At 36.1% G+C, this 23,407-nt stretch overlaps 1 protein-coding gene across 3 annotated transcripts in view; it reads right to left on the bottom strand.

The window, feature by feature from the left end:
• Window positions 1-23,407, bottom strand: part of ryr2a (ryanodine receptor 2a (cardiac)) — a 612,010-nt gene that overhangs the window by 202,320 nt on the left and 386,283 nt on the right. For all 3 annotated transcript variants that reach the window (XM_039738686.1, XM_039738687.1, XM_039738688.1), the window contains exons 36-46: window positions 19,688-20,492; window positions 17,105-17,305; window positions 14,710-14,815; window positions 13,277-13,420; window positions 12,352-12,625; window positions 11,341-11,455; window positions 10,028-10,160; window positions 8,107-8,210; window positions 6,807-6,942; window positions 6,136-6,322; window positions 638-743 (exon numbers count right to left, since the gene is read on the bottom strand). In XM_039738686.1, the coding sequence (XP_039594620.1) occupies window positions 638-743; window positions 6,136-6,322; window positions 6,807-6,942; window positions 8,107-8,210; window positions 10,028-10,160; window positions 11,341-11,455; window positions 12,352-12,625; window positions 13,277-13,420; window positions 14,710-14,815; window positions 17,105-17,305; window positions 19,688-20,492 (2,311 nt within the window). The remainder of the gene's footprint in view (window positions 1-637; window positions 744-6,135; window positions 6,323-6,806; window positions 6,943-8,106; window positions 8,211-10,027; window positions 10,161-11,340; window positions 11,456-12,351; window positions 12,626-13,276; window positions 13,421-14,709; window positions 14,816-17,104; window positions 17,306-19,687; window positions 20,493-23,407) is intronic.

Raw genomic sequence — 23,407 nt, 5'->3', positions numbered from 1 at the left:
AAATAAAAAGTTTATAATAGTGTATGTTGGGAAGGCATCATTAGTATAAAACCATATACAGGATTTGTACTAAAATGGAGCTGCGCATTTATCACATTCTGAAATGAAGGCATACACATTAAAATAATAAATACTACAATATATCATATTTTGAGATTACATTCTTCATATATAACTATATAATATCTGTTAATCAGTGGAATACAGTGTACTAAGGTAATTTTAAAAAACATTAAGTAAACTTGCTCACACATTTTCAGTTTTAATGAAACTTTGATTATTAAATTTGTTTACAAGCATACAAATGTTTGTTATCTTAGATCATTTCAAAGTGTACTGGACTACTTGCAATTTACCAAATTAAATCTATGTGAGCTTTCATTGCTTTATGCTCATATGAAAAATGCAATCTCATATTTAATACATAGGTATAGTTTTCATAAGGTTTAGGGTGAAGGCTGAGTATTATGTTTGAAATTAAACAGCAGCATAATTCTGAATTAAATATTAACAAAATTGCATAAGGCTATTCTAATATTTATATTACTTGTGTTAGATGGATTAACAGTAGCAGAGAAAAGCTTCTGAAGAAAAAGAATCAAGTGACAAAATACAAAATGATTCAAAGGAAACTTACATGCATTTCAGGGGCACAGCGACCAAGCAAGTCAATTAGGGCTGCATAGAAGGTCATTATGGCATTTCCCATGTGAATAGTGTCATCCTCTTCACCAACTGCATCACTGATAAATTTAAATTAAAATTAACATATGTATGCAGTATGCAGTATAAATTTCAATACCTCATCAACCCTGTTGTGCACGTGCAACATGGCAGAATTTTATTTGCATAATAGCTTGAATTTATTGCATATAATATCTTTGTTAGTTCCCTTTATAATATAAGAAAATATAAGAAAGGGCTTCCTTATGGTTGTACTATATTCAAAAATATTGTTTAAAGTGACTGAGCCATAAGGGTGTTCTGATCCCTACACATTACTGCAACTCACCTCAAATTTAAACCCTATAGGAACCAGGGTTGTTACCTACAATGAAAACTGTAACTAAACTGAATACAAAATATAGTTAAAATAAAAATTGAATGAGAAAGGAACACTAAACTGAAATTAAAACTACTACTTGAAAAGTAACTGAAATAAAATGAGTGTAAATGAAAATCTGTTTTTTGCATTGTTTTAAATAAATCAATTGATGATAAACTATGGTTGATTATTGTTCCCTCTGAAGTAAGTGCAAGTGCGTGTGTATGCGTACACAACATGGTGCACACAAAAGTGAGACGAGAAATCCTCCTCCGAAAGTTTACAAAGGAGGGATGGAAAAACAGCCCTGCTCCCAGGAGTCAATCAATAAAACTTGGCATTGAAAGTCCATAACACTCTGAAAATTCACATTAAAGTAACACGGTTAATTTGAGTTTTGGCCACCTGTTACAAAGGTTACTTGTGCACAATTTGTTGGTTATTCAGTTTGAAGTTAACGGCTTGTGAATCACAGTGAAGCAAAGCTAAGTAGTCAGTCACCAAATATTTCAACCAATGACCCTAATGAAAGGCCTAAGATCTGATTTAAGTTGAAGCTATTGAGTCAGTCGAGCCCCACAGATGACACTTAAGAATAAAGTAGGTCAACTTTTAAATTGATATAATATTCCCCAAAAATCACCTAGTTTTATTCTCAGTGATAAGCAAAGTGTAACTGGTCTGAAGACAGCACGGCAGGAAAAGTGAGTTTTCATAAAATGTGGAAACACAAATACACACTGATTCGCAAAGCCTGGTATTCAACTTGAAGATTCTTCCATCTTTACAGTAAGCCTACACATTTTCTTACCCTTCCTCTCTGTCTTTAGCTTTTTTTAATTTGACAAAATGCTTTTGATTAGTGATGCATTGTTTTCTTGTATTATTTTTTAGTATTTTTAAGAATTAACATTTTTGTATATTGTTTTGATTACAGCCTTGCGTCTGATGACGTCAGGTTAGGGTCTGGTGAATTAGGTGGATTCAGTTATGACTGAATGGATGGGTGGAAAACATCATTTCATTTTAAACAGTCATTTTTGTAAGTAAAGAATATGACTCTGCTTTTCGACTCCACTGCAAATAAAAAGTGATATTAAGCAATTTAAAATCCATTTTGAATGATTTATAATTATTTAGCTGTATGTAATAAGATATTACAAAAGGTACACCCTTAAGTTGCCCAGGCAGTATCTTTCTTATACCTTCGGTCTTAGCAACCTAAAGCATATCAGTTCAGCTTGATAAATGGATGAATTTTAGGCATCTGAACAGTTTAAATAAATATTCTATTTAAACAAATACATTTTCCAAGTGCTTTCTATAATTTGTTCCTTTCAGATTATTACATATGAATCGATAATTACAGTATATTGCATAATAGGAAATAGTGCTCATAGTGTAATGTACCTAGAAACATTTGCTCATGCCAACCTGGTTCTTAAATTGAACTTTATTTAATGACTATGTAGTTAATGAGCTTGACAGCTGTCAGTTATCTTGTGAATAAACAGAATGTGTTTTTGAACATGGGCACACAGAAAGGAATTGATCATTAATAGGAAGGTAACGTTTAGGAGTACTTTGAGCATGAAATTTACAGTAGCAAGAGCAAATGCATAATCATTGTAGGCAGTCACATTATTAAGGCTCAATTAGAACGAGAGAATAATACAAACTTAAAATACACACTTAAAAAACTTTCATAAAAATTTCAATAAAGAGGCCAAGAACCATAACATACTACAAAACACAAACCTACTAATAAAAGTTAACTGACTGACTACGTTGTGTGATATATGGCCAGCCGTTCATCCCAGCCAATACCCCCAACGCCGCCAAATGGAGCCCTGCCTGCAGCAGGGCCTCATGGACATTGGAATCTTTATTCGCAGCCCTGCTGGATACCATGGGGGCCACTAGGAGACGCTGCAGGTAGGAACAACGATTATTTGCCTTACGCCCCGGAAGTACGTCCGAGTCACATGGACAAGGGGAATGACGTGCTTCCGGGGTGAAGAAAAGGACTAGGAGATCACATGGACTGGGGATTGGAAACATTTCCGGGTCAAGGGTTATAAAAGGACTCTGGGAACTTCCAGACGCGAGCTGAGCTGGGTGGAAGGGTGGCAACGCGTCTGGGAGTGGAGGATTGTAATATTATTTGATTATTGTAGTGTATATGAGTATTGTGGAAAGTAGGGTGCTTTGTGCACTGTGCAGTTTGAATAAAGTCAATATTTGGACTTTTACCTTGTGTCTGGCATCTTGGACAAGGGTTCAAGGGAGCAATAGCGGACCCAATCTGTCACGGTTGCTAAACAGACTTTAATCTTGTCTTTGCTGTTGTCTCATTTCCTCAGTTGATTGAACAAAAAAAGAGAGACAGTGCACTGGCACAGATATTTACTGAATGATCAATAAATAAATTACCAGCAACATTCTATGAAGTTTAAAATTCCTAGTCCTGCCAAAGTAAAGTGCATGCTCCTTAAAATGGTGGGACATACAGTATTTTAAAAAATATTTAGCAGATAACTTTATGTATACAGTAGGTGTTTGAATAATAAACAGTCCAACTGAGTCTTTTATGGGCATATCATTATGCTTCTACAGTCTCTCTGCTATGTACTGGTAAGCACAGTAAGCATTTCTTAGTTTTCATTAAACTAGCCAACCCACGGCGTAGCATACGCCGCATAATCAGGCCACTTTTTAAATGATTTTTAAGCACAGAGGAAAAAATAAACATTTGAAAAATCTGTAATTTAATAAACCACCAAGAAAAATAACATTGCAACAATGCACGCTACGAACCAACATACAATTGTCCGTGACTGAAAACCGGAGAAGCGCCGTCGTGCTTTCTCCTTCCAAAGCGAAGGACGGGGTTGAACGGCGCTCGTTCAGTACGCACTGCCCGCTTATGTGCCCGCCCCCAACTCCCTACCTGAGTCGCTTTTGTCTGTGTACAGTCCACACGCACCTGTGAGTCACGTTTACTGTTAATTTTCCAAACACCGCCTCAGTCGGTTTCCACGTTGACTTTTCATTGTTCTTTGCGGTCCCGGCTGCTTTTTTTATATATAATCCACCAAGTCACCCGACCATGGGGGGCTTTACAAAGGGCAGGGACGTAATCAGTGCGAGCATATGACCCGCACGTACTGGGAATTTCTCGTTCGTGGGGAAAAATTGGATGCCACGGTCTCCATCACGAATGGGGTTCAACGGCTTACCCACGCCGAGTAGACACACGTTGATCCATTCAGTGTAGCGCGCGTGCAGTACCGGACATACAAGTGCATCACAGACCTGTTAATGCTCAATCTCACATGGCTGAAAGCCACTTGTCCCTCTAAGAATTTGGACGCCGACCGCTGTTGGGTCGTGTAACTATTTAGCAGGTGCAAGTCTCGTTCATTTTCGGAAATAACCAGCCAAATCGCTCCACCAACTAAGAACTGTCATGCACCACCACCCACAGAATTGAGAAAGAGCTATCAATCTGTCAATCCTGTCCGTGTTCGGGCCGGGTGAGGTTTCCTGTGTTGAGTCAAATGAAGCGAAAGGCTCAACACCTGGTGCTGCCCTTCCGTCAATTCCTTTAAGTTTCAGCTTTGTAACCATACTCCCCCTTGAACCCAAAGACTGGTTACCCGGTTGGCTGCCCGGCGGGTCATGGGATGACACCGCTGGATCACCTGTTGCGGGGCCTGCATTGGTGAAGCAGGTGAGATGGTAATGAAACAGAGGCACAGGGCTTATTGGTTTTTAAAGACTGCTTCCTTCATTGGGTCGTTGTCGTCTTTGTACAGTCCAGATGCACCTGTGACTCACGTAGACTTTTCATTGCTCTGTGCAGTTTTGGCTGCCTTTCTATATATAATCCACCAAGACACCCGACCACGGTGGGAGGGGGGTGTGTACAAAGTGCAGGAGTATCTAAGAAGACGCATGTTTGTCACGGATGCGAATTGCTGTATGTAGCATGTAAAACAGTTTGCTATAGTGCACGCGGTCGTGCGTCGTAACCGAAAACTCGTTTTTTAAAGACTGCTCACTTCATTGTGTTTTAAGCTCAGTTGTAAAGGAATGTTTTATGGATCCCATGGGATACCCCTCGCAAACAGTTTTACACGCCGCATATGGCGATTCACTTCCGCGAGAAACATGCCTCTGTTAACAGTCAATGCGGGTTGGAGCTGCATGTGACCTCTACGACAGACGAATATAAATGATGCCGGTTTTTCTGTGTCGTCGCATCCGAGTTGGTGGGCGTGGCTCTGTGAGTTGTCGTCGTATCCAATGGTCTTGGAGTTGGTGGGCGTGGCTCCTTCCTGCGTGCACCATAGATGTCTCACTTGTCGGCGGCTTAGTGAATCCACGCCCCTTCCGGCGTGCTTTCCATGGTCATGTTGTAATCTAAAATGTAAACTAAACTGAAAAGCTTCTCTCAGAATAATAACTAAGTGAGGCAAGTCACCAGAAATAAAAGTGAAAACAGAAATGATTACAGAAGTCCATAAAACTGAAACTAAACTGAAAATGAAATGACAGGTATAAATATTATACAGTAGAAATAATATCTAGTTTTAAAAAATTGCTAAAATAACCTTTATATTAAACATAAGGTAAGAATAATTACAGAATCTCATCTAAAAAACTAAAATGTATAGGTATGCAGTAGCACATTGTGTGCACATGGTACCGTGGCATTAAAGCATATATCTTTTGAAAATAATTGGGTATATCATTGGCTGGGCTGAAAGAAAGAGGGGAGTTTTTCTAAAACAAGACAAAATGCATATCACATAAAATATACTGAACAACTTGTTTGTTAGCAAGAGCACAACAAAAAATATAGACAGAAGTCAAAATTTTAAAATGAATTAAGGGTGCATCAGATTACCAGGACAGTAAATCATAAACAACAAAAGTCTCTTAAATACATTTATATTGTTACAAAACATGCCATGATGTCTACGTTATCTAGAATGAATTTATATAACTGTTTTCAGAAATCAAGTCAACTCAATGTATTTCTATGATGTATGGTGTTAGGAGTAAATTATTAATGAATTTCTTACATGGTTTTACTAGATCCAGTAGTAGGAGAAGGCCCATCTCTTGCTGGGTCTTCTGAGATCTTAATTGCTTCTCCCATAGCTGCCAAAAGACCATTTCCTCCTTCACCACGTAATGCTGGGCCGAAACATTCTGGTCGCCGAATAAGTAACCTTACTACTACATTAGCATTTTCTTCCACACTTTCTCCTACAGTTACAGTTAAATAATTGACAAAATGTTAGATGAAATAGTATTAATACAGTTTAAAATGAAAACATAAATATTGCATGTTATTTTGTCAGTACAAGTAAGTGATATTAGGCTGGTACAGATTTTACAAAAGTATTTTCCACAAGAAAAAGATAGATTACTTTTTCATTACCTCAGTAATACAAGCAACTGTAAAAAACAAGAATTATTTTGTGTGTTACTCTACTTCTGTTTGTTCCATTAGCAATGGGCAACATTTTGAAAAGTTTTCACTGTGTAACCAACATTCTTTTTATCTACAATATACAAATATTTCCATTAAGATATTCAGAGTTATATTCACAGGGGGCCACAAACGATATTCCAAGTAGTGCACAAACAAACTTTTATTGTGGAGTTACATTTTAAATAAATTGCCATAAGGCAGTATTTTAGCAATGCTTTCAAATGAATTATTAATTCAAAAAGTAGTTATAATCACCATTGCAGAAGACAGCAAAACGTAGAAAATCTAGATATCGTTCTCCCTCTACAGGATTCCAGCCGATATCTGGATATCCTTTAGATACCAGCATAGGACAGCTTTGCAAACCACAACCAGCCAAGTACTGTACAACCTGTAAAATAATATTCAAGCTGAATGTGTAAGAAGAAACAATCACAAAATTTCAGTTTACATAGAGCTCAATTTTTTTTTCTTTGATCATTGTTAACTTTATGCATCGCCAACAGCCTTTCCTCTTCAAACGGCCAGGTTCTTAATCTTTATCAGCATTAGTTGCACTAGTTAAATTCCATACTAAACTATAACTTGCAAGAATTTCAAACTCATCTCATCATCTACTTGATTTGATTTGATGTTTTTTCCTTCTTTTACCCTGTTTTGTTGTAAAATCACACCACAATCAGTTCCAGTCTGGACATTTGCACTGTGGTAGCAGTGGACAGCTCTGAACCCATGACTCAGATTTAAAAAGTTGTCAGAAGCAACTCCTTCTGCACTGTGAGATAATGGGACTGCAAACAGAATGCTTCCAGTTGATGTCAGCTGAGCTCTCTCTCTGTCTCTCAGCCCCAACCTTTCTTGCATAGCACTACAACTTCACTCGTCCACAGTGCAAATGTTGCTGACTGTGCCAAGTGTTTTTCATGGAATAATACCACAATCTGAGTCAGCTGGAGATCACGGTGATGAAAACAAGCCAAACTGAAGACTGTTAAAATTTGACCTGAACTTTGCTTCTGAGACAAAGTACAATAAAAACAAAGACTTTTGATAGATTAATTAGAATACAGTTTAGCTGCTGAAATTCTAAACTGATATTTTGCATTATTTAACTGATTGTAGTACAAACTGCTAGGTATTGGTTTAAACCCTGCTACTTTGATTTGAACGTTATGTTTTTCACACCTTTGTTTTAGAATTTCACACTGCTAGATATATCAGTTATAATTTCTTTGGAATGTCTAGAAACATATGTATTTTTCACATGGGGTAAATATGCTTTGTATGGGCATCAACCTGGGAAAAGAACACCATTTTGTATTTTAAGATTGTAGATCATTTATGCAGTCACTTCTAACTCCATGTGGAGACAGACATTTAATTTTGGAATACATGCTACACACAAAGAGAGAGAGAGGATTTTCACCAGTATCATGTTCTGCTGTAAAGAAAACCATAGTGAAAGGTAGTATGCATGACCTTATCAGTGGACATTTTCTAATGTTCATGATTTTGGATATAAACAACAAATATTTGAATTACTAAAATGAATTACCTTCTCCAGGTCTGGTTCCCTCAAGGCTAAGGCAAGTTCATTGTTGTCCATCACTGATGCAGCAGCAACATCCAATGGAGTGGAACCTCTCATGGAAGGGGATGCTTTAAGAAGAAATTTTAAAATAAAATAAAAAATAAATCTTATTGAAATCAAATATTTCTAACAACATAAAAAATGATTTTATGGGATTAAAATTTAAATAAACCATTAGATAATAGACCACTGGTATGTAATGACAGACCCTAAGGCTAGAAATAAAATGCAGATAAAATGTTGTAAATCCAAAATAAAAAGAACATTGTTCTTCTTGTTGACCACAGGCATTCTGATGAATAAACACCCTTAACTTATACACACACACACATATATATATATATATATATATATATATATATATATATATATATATATATATATATATATATATATATATATATACATATACACTGTATATATAATGTGTGATGGACGGCCGGCCGACACAGCCAGGACGCTAGGTGGAGACTTCCCTGCAGTATAGCGGTGCCTCGGATCCCCATAGGACACTGTGGGAGATGGAGTTCATCTTCCCAGCCCTGCTGGGTACCATGGGTGCCGTTGCTGGGAGACAAAGGGATTTCTACTTTCTACTCCCATGTCAGGGGGATAGAGGTGCTTCCGGGCGGAAGAAAATGCAACTCTCTATCTGACCCGGAAGTGCTGATGAGCCACATGGATGGAAGGATGGAAGCACTTCCGGGTCAAGGAATATATAAAGGACTGATCAGAACCTAGCAGGCGAGCCGGAGTTGGGAGGGAGTTTGACAGAGCTGCTGGGAGGAGAGAAGGAAAATTATTGTGTGTCTTCTATTGATTTGAATTTCCCCTTGGGATTAATAAAGTATCTATCTATCTATCTATCTATTTATTGTGTTTTTGGTAAGTGTGGTGCTTTAGAGGCACTATCGCAAAGAAAGACTTAAAAAGTCTGCTTAGTGCTTTTAAACTTGTGTCCAGAGAATCTGTCTGTTGGGTTTCACGGAGTAACAGTGCCCCAAAGTTTCCACAAATGCTAAAGGTTGTCTAGTCATTCAAAAACTAGCAAACCATTGGGCCTTGAACCTTGATCTTGGTTTTAAGAGCTTATGATGTAAAATGCATAACAGAAACCCACAAATTTGAGGTGCAGGCTACCTCTGCCTTGTAATTGAGCTTGAGGTCCATCTCACAGCAAGCAGTGTCTTGGCCACATGACATGGCTGACAGGAAAAGAACTGCTGACAAAGAAGAACATTCCAGAGGCTGACTGTTTATTTTCATCTCAAATGCAAGTCGTACACTCTGAGCGCAAAAGGCAGTCATACACAATGTTCGAGTGTGAAAATGGCGCAGCACCATTGGCTAAAGTGACCTCTGGGGAGGGGTCCTTAAGAAGTACACAAACCACCCTTCTTTGAGGACCAAAAGTCTGAGTATACCCTTTTATTTAATAAATATCTGCAGTGCAGCAGTCTTTTACAGTGTGCAGAATCAATCAGATATTTTATAAATTATAAAAAATAATGAACTGCACACAAAATTATTGTTCCTTAGATGGAGTATCATAACTTGAATGCACCTGCCGTCAGTCAGGATGTGTCTATATTATAAGCTGCTGTTAGAGGACAAGCAGAATGAATATATATAATGCAAGAGTAAAAAATATGTAGATACAATGGAAAGGAGGATGGTAGAGGTTTAAGAGAGGGCATTCTCGTAGGCTGGGTACCTGGTCACCTGTATAATTATGCCAGAAAGGAAAAATGTATGTAATAGCTGTGATTCACCAAAATGTATTTTTGACCATTCTGTAACATTTTATGAACAAATATAACACTGTGGATATTGTACAGCACAGAAATACAGATTTAAGCATGCAGCAAACATGAAAACAACTTACCGAGACCAACACTGCTGTTTTCAAGCAAATAACTGAGGTGGTCAAACATGGCCTTTTGGTTCTGCCTACTTATACGACAGAAGTAGCACAGGAAACGGCAGCAGTTGGCTACCATCTTAGGAAAGGTAATTTCCTTAAAAAATGCAAACAATATGGAACAAAACAAAAGTTACAATCACTACTATATACTCAGTACAAGTGACAATACTGCAACAACTACTACTACTACTACTACTAGCACTAATCATGTGAAATTTAAAAGGCCTGCATCAGAGTTATTGAACCTGAAATATATTTTAAAAATACCTGTTATTCAAAGTATGAAATAGATCAAAAACTATTAAAGCATGAAATTAGTAAAACACATCCAGTTTTGGGTGGTATAGTGGCCTACTGATTACTGCTGTTACCTTACAGCTCCACAAACCTGGCTTGGATTTTCAAATTAGTCATTATACATATGAGTATGTGTGGCATTTTCATAATCTCCATTAATATTTGAGGGTTTTCTCAGGCTAATCATCCATCATCCCACATACAGAGGACATGTGAATTAGGCTCATTTTCTGCCCTCATAGAAACTGCTTATTGAGTATTACCACAAGAACATGAGTCATCAAAACACTTTTCCATACTAATCAAGCCTTTTTCATTTCAAATCTCATGGTAGACAGAGCTCATTTAACCTTCAGCTAAGCTTTTACTGATGCTATCCAAATTTGGATGGGAAACTAAATCTTATCCATGTAGCACCCAACCCTGAAGTGATGTCATTTAATTATTAGGCACACTTTTATGCACTTCCACACTCACTTACATCCAACCACTTTATATTCTCTAGAAAACCTGTGCTGATGATGACCACACTCGCACTTTTTCACAATTTAATGTTTTAGTTAAATCCAGGTGGTGTATAGTTAATTCCAAGTAAACTACAACTAAAACTGTCCAATTAACATCTTTATAAATTTTATTAATATATGGCTGAAGTCTAATAAAAATTCTGATCTCATAAAACCCAAGCACTTACAAAGTCAACATATGTCAAAACAAGAAGAAACATTTATTACACTTAATATTTATTTGAATATGACAAATTGTTTTTTGCTAACTATGGAAGTGGTGCTCTAGTATTTTTACTAATTATAATATCTAATTAATAACCAGGTACTACTGTAAAGTTTAAAATCTTTTTAACCTCTACAATGATTTTACCCCCTAATTCTTGACAAGTCATTCATTTATATGCAACAGATCTCTTTCAGCTAATCCCTTTGGTATGTACAGATAATTTAAATGAAATCATCCACTACCTTTGACTCTCCTCCACCAAGGACATTTACCATAACCTCCATCACTGTCTCATGCATGCCCAATGCCCTCATTAAATTTGGGTGTTGGTAGAAAACTTTGTTATTCATAATATCTCTGTAAGGCAAGAAAAACACATTTTACATACATTACAGTAGAAAAGAATGTACCTACTCCAGGTTTATAACAATGACATATAATGAATTAATCAATTAATTACTGTTTATATTCATGACACCTAATAGATTCATCAATCAATCTTTGTTAAAAGTTAATCATTAACAATATGAACCAAAATAAGTTTATTTACACAGATAATAAGATTACAATGTGATGTTAAATATGATGAATACAATAATAATAAAATTAAAAAAAGAAACAGAAAATACAACAAATCTACTAATGCACTGTCTGCTTTCATTACTTTTGTGACAAGCAGCATATGCAAAGTTTGTTTTAGTAACAAATAAGATGAACAACATAATTTGTGTATTGATTACAAATATGTCATTCCTGCTATTAGCTTAAAGATGTTCTTTTTCAGGAGTGCAAAATGCTGTGAATTGTTTGACTTCAGGAAATCTGTTAATATTTTTGAAAATATTTCATTGCAATAAAGTCTTAGTATTTGTGTGTTTTACAGATATTTTATTTATTCTTAACACTCCTGTTACAAAACAAATGTATGTCTTATATGCATTTTCTAAACATAATCTTTTTAATAACAGGAAGCATATCAACCGTGTCTCAAAGAAAGATTATCTGGAAATCAATTACTTCAAGTAAAATTTATATCTTATCTAATACAACAGTAAAACAAGAATAATTTTCATCGACACTACACTCATAAACCTGATTACACAAAATTACTTTAGTGCAGTTATTGGACTAATTGGTCTCTGCTTGTATATAATGTTTATTATTTTACATGAAAATATTTTTTAAAAAAGAATCCCCGTAAAATAAGTTACACTTGTGCCATTGCAAGCACAAGATAGGGTTGCTTTACTTACCCAAGTCCACGTATCATTAGCTTCTCTTCCTCTTTCCCCATACGAACACTAAGCAGTGATCGGATTTGTCCCAAGGAAGCCAAAAGATTTATTGTGTCCTCCACAGATACTGAATTAATGGTATATGTTTTGGGCAGAGCACGAACCTGACCTCCTATGCCATCGTATTGTCTGTGAAGTAGAACAAACATTGCTCTGACCAGTTCTGGGTCTTCAATCACTGATTCCTGGGCCCAGCGCACCATGGTTTCTGATATTAATTGCTGAAGAGTGCCTAGTGAAAACAAAAAGAAAAATCATGCAGGATTACTTTATGGACAGGTAAATGTTCCAAGGTGTATCTTTTTTATGTGATTTTTAAGAAATGAGCATCATGCAAATAATTACATCTTTGTGATCAATCCTAAATTTATACTCATTACACATTTTTTAATTAATCTACATTCTAGATCATCGAAATAATCATTAGATTGAGAGATTAAATATGCAATGCACTATGATATTCATTTTTTGATAATTGGAGGTATCAGTTTGACATACAGCAAATAAAATTATAGAAGTAAAACTCAGTTTTAGAATGGTGATATTCTTGACCAAACATTTAAGTGAACAGGACTCATAAAGGAAAAAATCACAATGATTGCCTTGTAGTTTCTTATTGAAAGAAATGTATTTATATAAACACTAGGACAAATATGAGTTTATTAGAAAACATTTGGTTCTTTCAGAAAATGTACTACTATTCCTGATGATGGCAGAGTAAAATTATTAGGATTAATATTAGATAAGATAATGGCATTATAATGACAAAATAAAGCTTAAAATCTCAGAGAAGTCCATGTGGTTTTCAGGACTGCAGTTGCTATAAAGTACAGTGCTATATAATAAAAAAGTACAATTATTAAATGTAAACAATAATACATACTTGGCTTTTTCAATTTTTTCTTCTTTGGTAGATCTGACATTTTTCTCTTCAGATAGGCCACTTTCTCCACTAAGTATAGGAGTCTACCTTTAATTGTAAAATCTGTGTCTCCATCACTAGTTCTATCATCATCTAGTTCAATTCCTTAACATGAGAGAATATAGACTCAGGTTAAAAACTACATCACATTTATTTATGTGTACATCTATTTGTAAAAAGTCGAAAGGCCAGAGGAAATGTGTTTTCTTCCACATAGACTTTTTTGGGCAAATTTTGCAAACACATCATATTTAACCAAATAACCAAATTTACTAATCATATTTAACAGATTAAACAAATATAGAATAAATAATTCTTTGCCAATCCACAAAGCCAACACAAAATTCACACAATGTTTGGGAGAAAAAATTCACAACGAAAAGCAATTTTAATCTTTTGACTTAATGAATTATTCATTCTACAGTATCAATAAATCATAAATAAAAACTTAAAACTAAAACATCATAGCCTGAATTAACAAATAGACACTTTTGGATGTAAATAACACAAGCTTTTACAGATTTAGTACCTCATGGAGACAAAATTTTACAAAAAGGTAGTAGAAAACTGGATAATAATGTATGTCTCTGAAAAGTTGCAAATTGCTACTTTCTTTACATTGATGTCCAGAATGATATTTTAGATTTTTCTTTCAACATAACAACATCATTTTTTAAAATTTCTAATAATAACTTTCCATTTATATTTTTTTAAAAATTCTAATAATACCTTTCCATTTACTTTATTTATTGTAACACTGAATATTTAAATCAACTAATACACTGCCAATATGTGATTGCTCTGAAGCAAAGCAAATGTTATGTGTGTGCATCTGGGCTGTCAAGTCATTTTTTATGAACTATCCATCCATTTTCCAACTCGCTGAATCCAAACACAGGGTCACGGGGGTCTGCTGGAGCCAATCCCAGCCAACACAGGGCACAAGGCAGGAACCAATCCCAGGCAGGGTGCCAACCCACCGCAGGACACACACAAACACACCAAGCACACACTAGGGCCAATTTAGAATCACCAATCCACCTAACCTGCATGTCTTTGGACTGTGGGAGGAAACCGGAGCACCCGGAGGAAACCCACGCAGGCACGGGGAGAACATGCAAGCTCCACGCAGGGAGGACCCGGGAAGCGAACCCGGGTCTCATAACTGCGGGGCAGCAGTGCTACCCACTGCGCCACCGTGAAGCCCCCTTTTATTTATATTTTATTTATAGTTTGCCGTAATTCCACAATAAATACTTAAATCGATTCATCAATACTAATGCATGTTTATAAGAAATAGAAGATGCAGCAATGAATTCTTCTTCAGAAGCCAAGCAGTTAATTTAACAGCATCGTATTTTGTGGGGGGTGGGGTTTTGCCACAAATTACCTACCACAGTGAGTCATTAGGTCATCATGAAAGTCTAATAGCTGTTCCCGTATATCTTCAGGACATGGGCAATCTTGTTTATCATCTTTGAAATTCAACAACATGTTAATCTGGGGGATTAAGAAAACCACAACAAATAAATTACATATAGAATAACCACAGTGAGATAAATAATATGCATACTACAGAAAACAACAATTAAAATTTTAATTCTCTTAAAGTTTGAAAAACACAGAGAGCCTTGTTCATAATTTTACAATTACAACAACAGCATATTTTATATTTTAATACACACACACACACACACACACATATATATATATCTACATATATATACATACAAACACAAACACACACACACACACACTCACCAGCCACTTTATTAGGTATGCCTTGCTAGTACTGGGTTGGATCCTCTTTTGCTTTCAGAACTGCTGTAATTCTTTGTGATATAGATTCAACAAGCTGCTGGAAATATTCATCAGGATTTTTGGTCCATATTGACACAATAGAATCATGCAGTTGCTTTAGATTTTTGACTGCACAATCATGATATGAATCTCTAATTACACCACATCCCAAAGGTGCTCTGTTGGATTGATATCTGGTGGCTATGGAGGCCATTTCAGTAAAGTGAACTCATTGTCAAGGTCAAGAAACCAGTCTGAGATTATTTGAGCATTGCGACATGGCGTATTATCCTACTGGAAGCAGCCATCAGAAGATAAGTACACTGCGTCATAATGGGATGGACAAGGTCAGCAAAATACTCAGACAGGGTGTGGCATTTAAACGATGCTCAACTGGTACTAAGGGGCCCAAAGTGTACCAAGAAAAGATCCCCCACACCATTACACCACCACTACCAGCCTGAACTGTTGATACAAGGCAAGATAGATCCATGCTTTCATGTTGTTGATGACAAATTCTGACTCTACCATCTGAATGCGGCAGCAGAAATTGAGACTCATTAGACCAGGCAACATTTTTTGCAGTCTTCTGTTGCCCAATTTTGGTGAGCCCATGTGAATTGTAGCCTCAGTTGCCTGTTCCTAGCTGAAAGGAGTGTCAGCTGGTATGGTCTCCTGTTGCTGTAGCCCATCAGCTTCAAAGTTCAATGTGTTGTGTGTTCGGAGGGGTTTCTTTGCATACCTTAGTTGCACCGAGTATTTGAGTTACTGCTGCCTTTTATCAGCTGAAACCAGTCTGGCCATTCTTCTCTGACCTCTGGCATCAACAAGGCATTCTCACCCAGAGAACTACCCTCTGTAAACCCTATAGATGGTTGTGTGTGAAAATCCTAGTAGATCAGCAGTTTCTGAAATACTCAGATCAGCTTGTATAGCACCAACAACTACTGTATGCCACATTCAAAGTCACTTAAATCACTTCTCTTACTCATTCTGATACTTGGTTAGAACTTCAGAAGGTCATCTCGACAATGTCTACATGCCCAAATGCATTGAGTTGCTGGCGTGTGACTGGCTTATTAGATATTTGTATTAACAAGAAGTTGAACAGGTGTACCAAATAAAGCGGCCAGTGAGTATGTGTGTTTGTATATATATATATATATATATATATATATATATATATATATATATATATATATATATATATATATATATATATTCCCTACTTGGCTGGGAGGATCTTCAGTTTCTATCCTAGCCCGGAGAAACAAATAATGGATGGAAGAGGAATGACTGAATTTTACGAACAGTTTGTCCCCCAACACTAAGTGCAGCAGTGCTCCTCTGACTGGGTGCGAGTGTGGACACCCAAAGGGTTGTTGTAGTCTGGACGGGCAACCCTGTTGGGGCCTTTGGGTGCCACAGGGGGTGCTGTAAGGAGTGGTGCTCTCTGTTTTAGTGAACTTCTGTATGGCCTGGAAGGGCTTCAGTTGTGCAATGCTGTGACACCAGTAGCTCTCCTGTGTCCATCATGAAAGGAAAGAGTCTGTAGGCGGTGGACAAAGCTTACAAAGGAAAAGTGTCAGGAAACAGAGGTGCTTATTTATGCAGTGTTGGACTGACTTAAACCTTGTTAAGGTATTATTGTAAAATAAGTATAATTTATTATAAAGATATTCAGCCTTGGAGACAACAATGATTCTCAAAGGGACTCCAATTAATTGTAGTACACATTTACACATTCAGACTTGTTAACATAAGCCTATTCAAATTTCCCCATTAACATAAATTGTTGTGTTGCTATGTGGGTTGAAGTTGGAGTTGCCAATGAAAATTCACAAAGATACAGATTTGGGTATACAGTAGACTGAACATAATTTCCTGAAGCTTTAATTAAGACAGGTTTCTAAACATTGTGCCATCAGTCTTTTAATTTAATATGAATACATTGTATTACAAATGATAATGAAAATTGATAAGTTTAACCTGTTCCTGAGGTGGGGAACGGAATTCTTTTGTCTTCCTAGCTGTTAGTGCTGCAGACATATTTAGAGCCTGCATCACTTCATTATAACGGAAACGCTGGTTTTCCTGGAGGCTTGCAACAAAATCATCTGAGAATGCTACAACAGCCTCAATCCTGTGTCGCACTTGGCAGTCACACAGGTACTGCAGGAGGTGACACATCTGCAAAATCCAAAAAGACAAGAAAACAGACACATAAGTTTTATTATATGGAGTAAATCTAAAATGCTTAATATTGCTACAGAGAAAAAGGAATATGTCTGAAAATTATAAAATTTGACTCAGTTTTTATATCTTTCCTTGAAAAAGGTAAATTGCTGATAATATTTTTGCTTTTCTAGAAGTTGCAATCAATAAAACACAATGCCATTTTTCAAATTCTTTATACTATAGATCACCATAGCTTTAGTTTCTAGTTTTGATGAGGAGTAAAGTATTTATTTAGGAACTGGGGACCACTGAGCTGCAGATTAACTGAGCAACCATATTCTCTACTGTATAAGGCAGTAATTTTTGTCTCCAGGAGGAAATTTGGCTTTTTGCAAAAGCTCATTAGACAGACAGACAGACAGACAGACAGACAGACAGACAGACAGACAGACAGACAGACAGATAGATAGACAGACAGATAGATAGATAGATAGATAGATAGATAGATAGATAGATAGATAGATAGACAGACAGACAGACAGACAGACAGACACAGATAGATAGGAAGGATAAAATTGATGTTTCTACAAACATCACAAATATATCCAGGTCACTATAAGGCAATACAACAAATCGACAATAGGATCACCAGATAGAATAAGTTAATTTCTTAAAACCTGGAGGACTCCATTTGTTTGGTTCTTTATTTTTTCCAGAAGAAATAAGTTAGGGGTTGGAGTTTTTAATTTTTTAAGAGAACCTATTATGAAAAATTGAGCCTGAGAAATTCTGGAATTACTACTAACATGGTTTATAGCCACTGCTTTTTTAATCCAGCATATTAAAGACAATTCTGAATTCTTGCAGACAAAATCTGTAAATCAATACAGTTGATGTGTTCTATGTTTAAAATGGCTGTAGAACATTCTAAGGGTTTTCCCAATATCAATAAGATAATAAACTGAATCTTTGAATTGTCTGTGCATAAGTAATCAGATGAAGATTAAATATCAGGCGACAATGATTTAAAATTACAACTATTCAGCTCTCTTGAATAATGCTCTTAAAAGGAAATTTGAGTTTTTCTGAGTATTTGTTGAAGTGCTGCCATAACTATAGAGTATTATATGTCTCTTTTTAGTTAACAACCACTGAACTAATTTGCCTACTTGAATCTACAAGATTCTAACATTCACTTACAGTTCTGACACCTTCTTTGAACATTCAATACTCTAAGATTTAAATGGTTTCTATGACAGCAGCTTCCTATAAAAAAGCAATCTGCTGATAACATTTTTGGGTTTTTTTTGTTGGCAAATTAGAATGCCTTAAACAAAAAATGTAACTTTGCCACATAAGGAAGTTGATTGATTGGGCAAAACTTTATATAAGGATAAACTAGAAATTGTTGTCAAGAAATTCTAAGTAAAACCAAATTTTTATATTATCTGAAAATCTTTATTTGCTGTTTAGCTTTGGTCTTTGATAAGAAATAATAATGTGCAGATTACATTTGTCAAGATGATGAAGCAAATTACTCTGGCAAAAAATATAGTGAATTTGTCCAGCTCTTGATTGACACTAACAGGCAAAGGTTTCAGAACCTGAAACTGTGAAAAAGAGAAGAAGGCCTAAGGTAGAAGGAGGCAGTGCAAGCAAGCTAAAGCAAGCGCACTCTGGAGAGAGAAGGCAGGAAGTTGGCAAGAGAGACCCTGGAGAGGAGTGTGTGGCCGACACTCGAGAGGGTTGAAGTGGGTCAATCTGACTGAACATGTCTGAGGAGCAGGAGTGACCAGACCACTAAGGCAGTGGGAGTCAAGGAGGCTTGGGAGGAGAGCTCCAATGTGAGTATCATGGACCCAAGCCTAGGTCTGGAGAGAGAGCCTTACTGTAGCCATGGGATGGCAGGGACCTGGACCTGCAGATGGTCAGCTGTGTCCGTCAGTAGGGCGACTCCTTTGCTACAAAGCCCATGTGGGATAAGCAGGGAAGCCACTAGTTAAAAGAAGGCACATGGCTTATAGGATAACACAGTTTCCTGCTGGTTGGTTTAAACCTGGTTTTATTGACTTATTGATTTTTTACTATTTTACATGATTCATGTGGTGCCACAAAAATTTTAAAAACAAAAATAATATGATACTGAAACTAACCTTAAACAATGGAAAAGAACAAATAATGATTATTAGCCATTTAACACCTTCTAATAGTATAAATACAAGAGATGCCTAGAAGCCATTATGAAGTAAACTGTAAAATTTCAAATAAATTACCTAACTAGGGATTAACTTTACTAAGGGAACAGTAAAAGGTTAAATGAAATATTTAACTAGGACGTAATTTGACTCAATAATTCCTGAAGTTACTAAAAATGTTTTGGACAGTAGCCTTTACCTGAAGTTTGACCGGCTCTGGTAGCTTCATCTGAAGCAGCCCTTCTTTAGGAACTTTTACAGAGATGCCTTCCCCTTGTACTCCCAAGCCTTCAGCTTTCAATTTTCCTTTAATGCCATCACAGTCAGGATTGGCAGAATACTCTTGTACCACCTCTTCAGAGAAGACACTGGGCTCAATCAGACGCAGAATGTTTTTCAGATCTCCATTGTGGAAGACACCCATTATAAGAAGTGTGTAGAACAGCTTGATGAGCGGCACAAAAAGAAATTCTGTGCTACCCCCAACAGGGTCCCGTACATGCAGATTGCCTTCTTGGACAGCTTCTGTCAGCATTTCAATAGTCTTAGTCTTAAGAGTTTCTAAAGGAAACTCAGGACTGAACTGAAAGGACTCTCCATTAATTTTCACAAAACTGGGAGATGAAAACTGCATTCTTGGTCTTAGAGATGTACTGAGGCCTATGCCTGGAAGCCCATGTTTTTTTTTCTCATCTGGGAACAAAGTTATACTTTTGGTTTCTTCTGTCATGGGTACAATATATTCATTGTTCATCATAAGTCTGGCTGTAGCGTAACTACTGAGATGAATGTCAATAAGTAGATCATAGTAGCCCGTCCTAAGGAGACCAGGCATATATTTATTTTCAATAGCATGAAGGAGCTGTGCTTCATCCACATGACTGCACAGTGCATGGGCAACTCTGTTATTTCCAAGAGCACAGATAGCAGAATACAGGCACAATGTGTGGTAATGAAATTTCAATAGATCCTCTTGTTCTGTGAGCTCTAGGATATCAACAGACCTATAAAATAGCCAAAAGTACACATGAGACAGCAAAAAAAACACATTCTAAATATGTTATTAGGCTCACTCACTACTTTTATAAATTGTGTAGTACTATGATGTTTCAAAATCATTCCCCATTACTGGAATTAACAGTAGCCATTAGATATAACTCCTTAAACACTAATCAAAAAATGAAAAAATCTGAATTCATTACATAATTCAAGTATAGTATTTTATCTTCATAAACATATAAATGTTGGTAGACAAATCAAGGATTTCTTCATGATATGTTAAGAATTACCTTGGCATATATGTTATGGATATGGTTAATCTATGCATTGTTAGCCATAATGCTCTACAGTGGTGTATGAGTATATGAGTGTTAAATTAATGTAGACATTCAGGACTTATCTTTATCAGAAATGCCTTAATCATCTGTCACAAAATAATGTGACTAAGTGAATTTTTTCATTCATGGAATAATGAGATACAGGGTTGATTTGTGCAGGTACATGAAGCTTGAGTATCAGTCTAATGAAAGGATTGTTTTACTTGGATCTGACAGACATCTTTTACCCAGTTCCTAAACTTGTTCTGAGGAACGCATGTCAGTAGCTTCCCTCAATGCATTCTCGTAAAATGTATACAACAGAAAAGACTGTAGTAATGGCTAAGTCTTCCAAATACAACATATTATGACAGTTTCAACATTTATGCAGTACTTCCTGAATCTATTAACAGACAAAGAATTTAGTCTATCATTCCAAAGAGATGAGAAAAAAGGTTTTCCTTTTCTTTTTTCTAAAAGAATTAAACACTTTGGAAATGTCATTTATATTAATTTACAGGATTTAGGTTTACTTTTGATTACTTGACAGGTTACTCTTTTCTCTTCAAAGTAATATCAATTACTAGAAAAAATGCTATAAAATTGTGTCTTAAAGATAAAGTTCTTTCAAGTGTTGTCTATAATAATGGCATAGAAAAATACTTAATCTTATGTTGTCATGGAGAATGGAGATAAAGTTCCTGACATAACAGACCTCTTTGGGGACCAACACTGAATAAAACAGCAAATAATATCAAAATGTCCATGATAAAAATCTCCATTGATTTGCATTATATAATGCATATATATTTGAATACACAATGGGAAGTTTGAAAATCATAAGTACACCTTATGGGAAGGATTTAGGAGTCGTGGTGGACTTGACACTGTCAACTTCTAGACAGCATTCAGAAGCCATTAAGAAGGTTAGCAGAATGTTAGGTTAGGTAACGCAATGGTGAGGCCTCATCTGGAGTACTGTGTAAGGATTTGGCCACCAGGCTACAAAAAGGACAAAGCAGTGCTAGAAATATTTCAGAGAAGAGAGACTAGGCTGACTCCAGGGCTACAAGGGCTGAATAATGAAGAAAGATTAAAAGACCTGAGCCTTTAAAGTTTAAGCAACAGAAGATTACGAGGAGACATGAGGGAATTGACTGATTAGGCAAAACATTACAAAAGGATCATCCAGAAACTGTAGTCAGTATGCTTACTTGGCAATCTGAAATTCTAAATGAAACCAAATTTTTTATTTATTTCATCTGAAAATCTTTATTTACTGTTTACCTTTAGTCTTCAGTAAGAAATTACAAATATTCAAATTACATTTGTCAAGAAAAATGTAATTTACATTCTTTTACAGAACTTTTGATTACTTGACAGGTTACTCTTTTCTCTTCAAGGTATTACTAACTACCAGGAAAAAATGCTACAAAAGTGGTTCTTAAAGATAAAGTTCTTTCAAGTACTGAAAACAAACACCTTGATAAAATCAAATAGTTTGACAAAAGGTTATTGCTCTCTGCCTTGTGTAATTCATGTTCCATTAGAGGAGTTTGGTTGTACTGTATAGCACCAAACTAAATGCATTACAATGTACAGTTTACAGTACTAAAAATTCACATTCCACTAAATGGTGCATAACCATTTATATAGGATGGCTTAACTGGGAAATGAAAAAGCTCAGGATACAATTAAAGGATTCATGTTTACACAGAACTTCAAACGAAGATGGTGAAATTTTCTCTGTAGAACTATTGTCCACTTCTTGGGTGACAATAAATCCAGCCTTTTGAATCTTCAATACATTAAGACAGCATACGGAAGTGATTAAGTAGGCTAACAGACTGTTAGGTTATATTTAATGACATGTGTAGTACAGGTCAAGGGTGATTATACTAAAAAGTTATATAATGCACTAGCGAGGCCCCATCTGGAGTACTGAGTACAGTTTTAGTCTCCATATTACAAAACAGAGATAGCAGCACAAGAGAAATTCCAGAGAAGAGTGACTAGGTCGATTCTGTGACTAAAAGTTCTGAGTTATGACGAGAGATTAAAGGGGCTGCACCTTTTCAATTTAAGCAAACAGAGATGAAGAGGTGACATTATCAAATATTTAAAATTATGAAAGAAATTAGTACAGTGGATCTCAGCTGTTATTTTAAAATAAATTCTGTAAAAAAGATTTTCTTTAAGCAAAGAACATAGATTAAATTACCAAGTAATGTGATGGAGAGATGGACTTTAGCCACCTTCAGATCTCAACTTCATGCTGTTTTAGACTAACTACATGAATAGGATGAATGAGCTTGTTGGGATGAAAGGCCTGTTTTTGTCTTAACTGTTCAAATGTTCTAACTGCTGCATTCCATTTGTCCATCAAGCTTTGTAAAGGTAAGTTTTTGATCTTATCACCTTGCCAAACATTTCAGTAGGTATTTGCTACTGGCTACCAGGATGCATCATTTTATGCTTAACTAATACCCCAAATGCAGCTTATAAATATTAAGAGACAAGAGACTTGTCTTATTTACTTCTTAAGGAATTCTTCTTAGAAGTTGGACTACAGGTCTGTACTGATGTCCTTAAATATATTGAAA

The sequence above is a fragment of the Polypterus senegalus genome, chromosome 16 (genome assembly GCF_016835505.1).
Source record: "Polypterus senegalus isolate Bchr_013 chromosome 16, ASM1683550v1, whole genome shotgun sequence".
Classification (NCBI taxonomy): Eukaryota; Metazoa; Chordata; class Cladistia; order Polypteriformes; family Polypteridae; genus Polypterus; species Polypterus senegalus.
The sequence above is the reverse complement of the archived record's forward strand: the minus strand, read 5'-3'. Positions and strand labels throughout refer to the sequence as shown.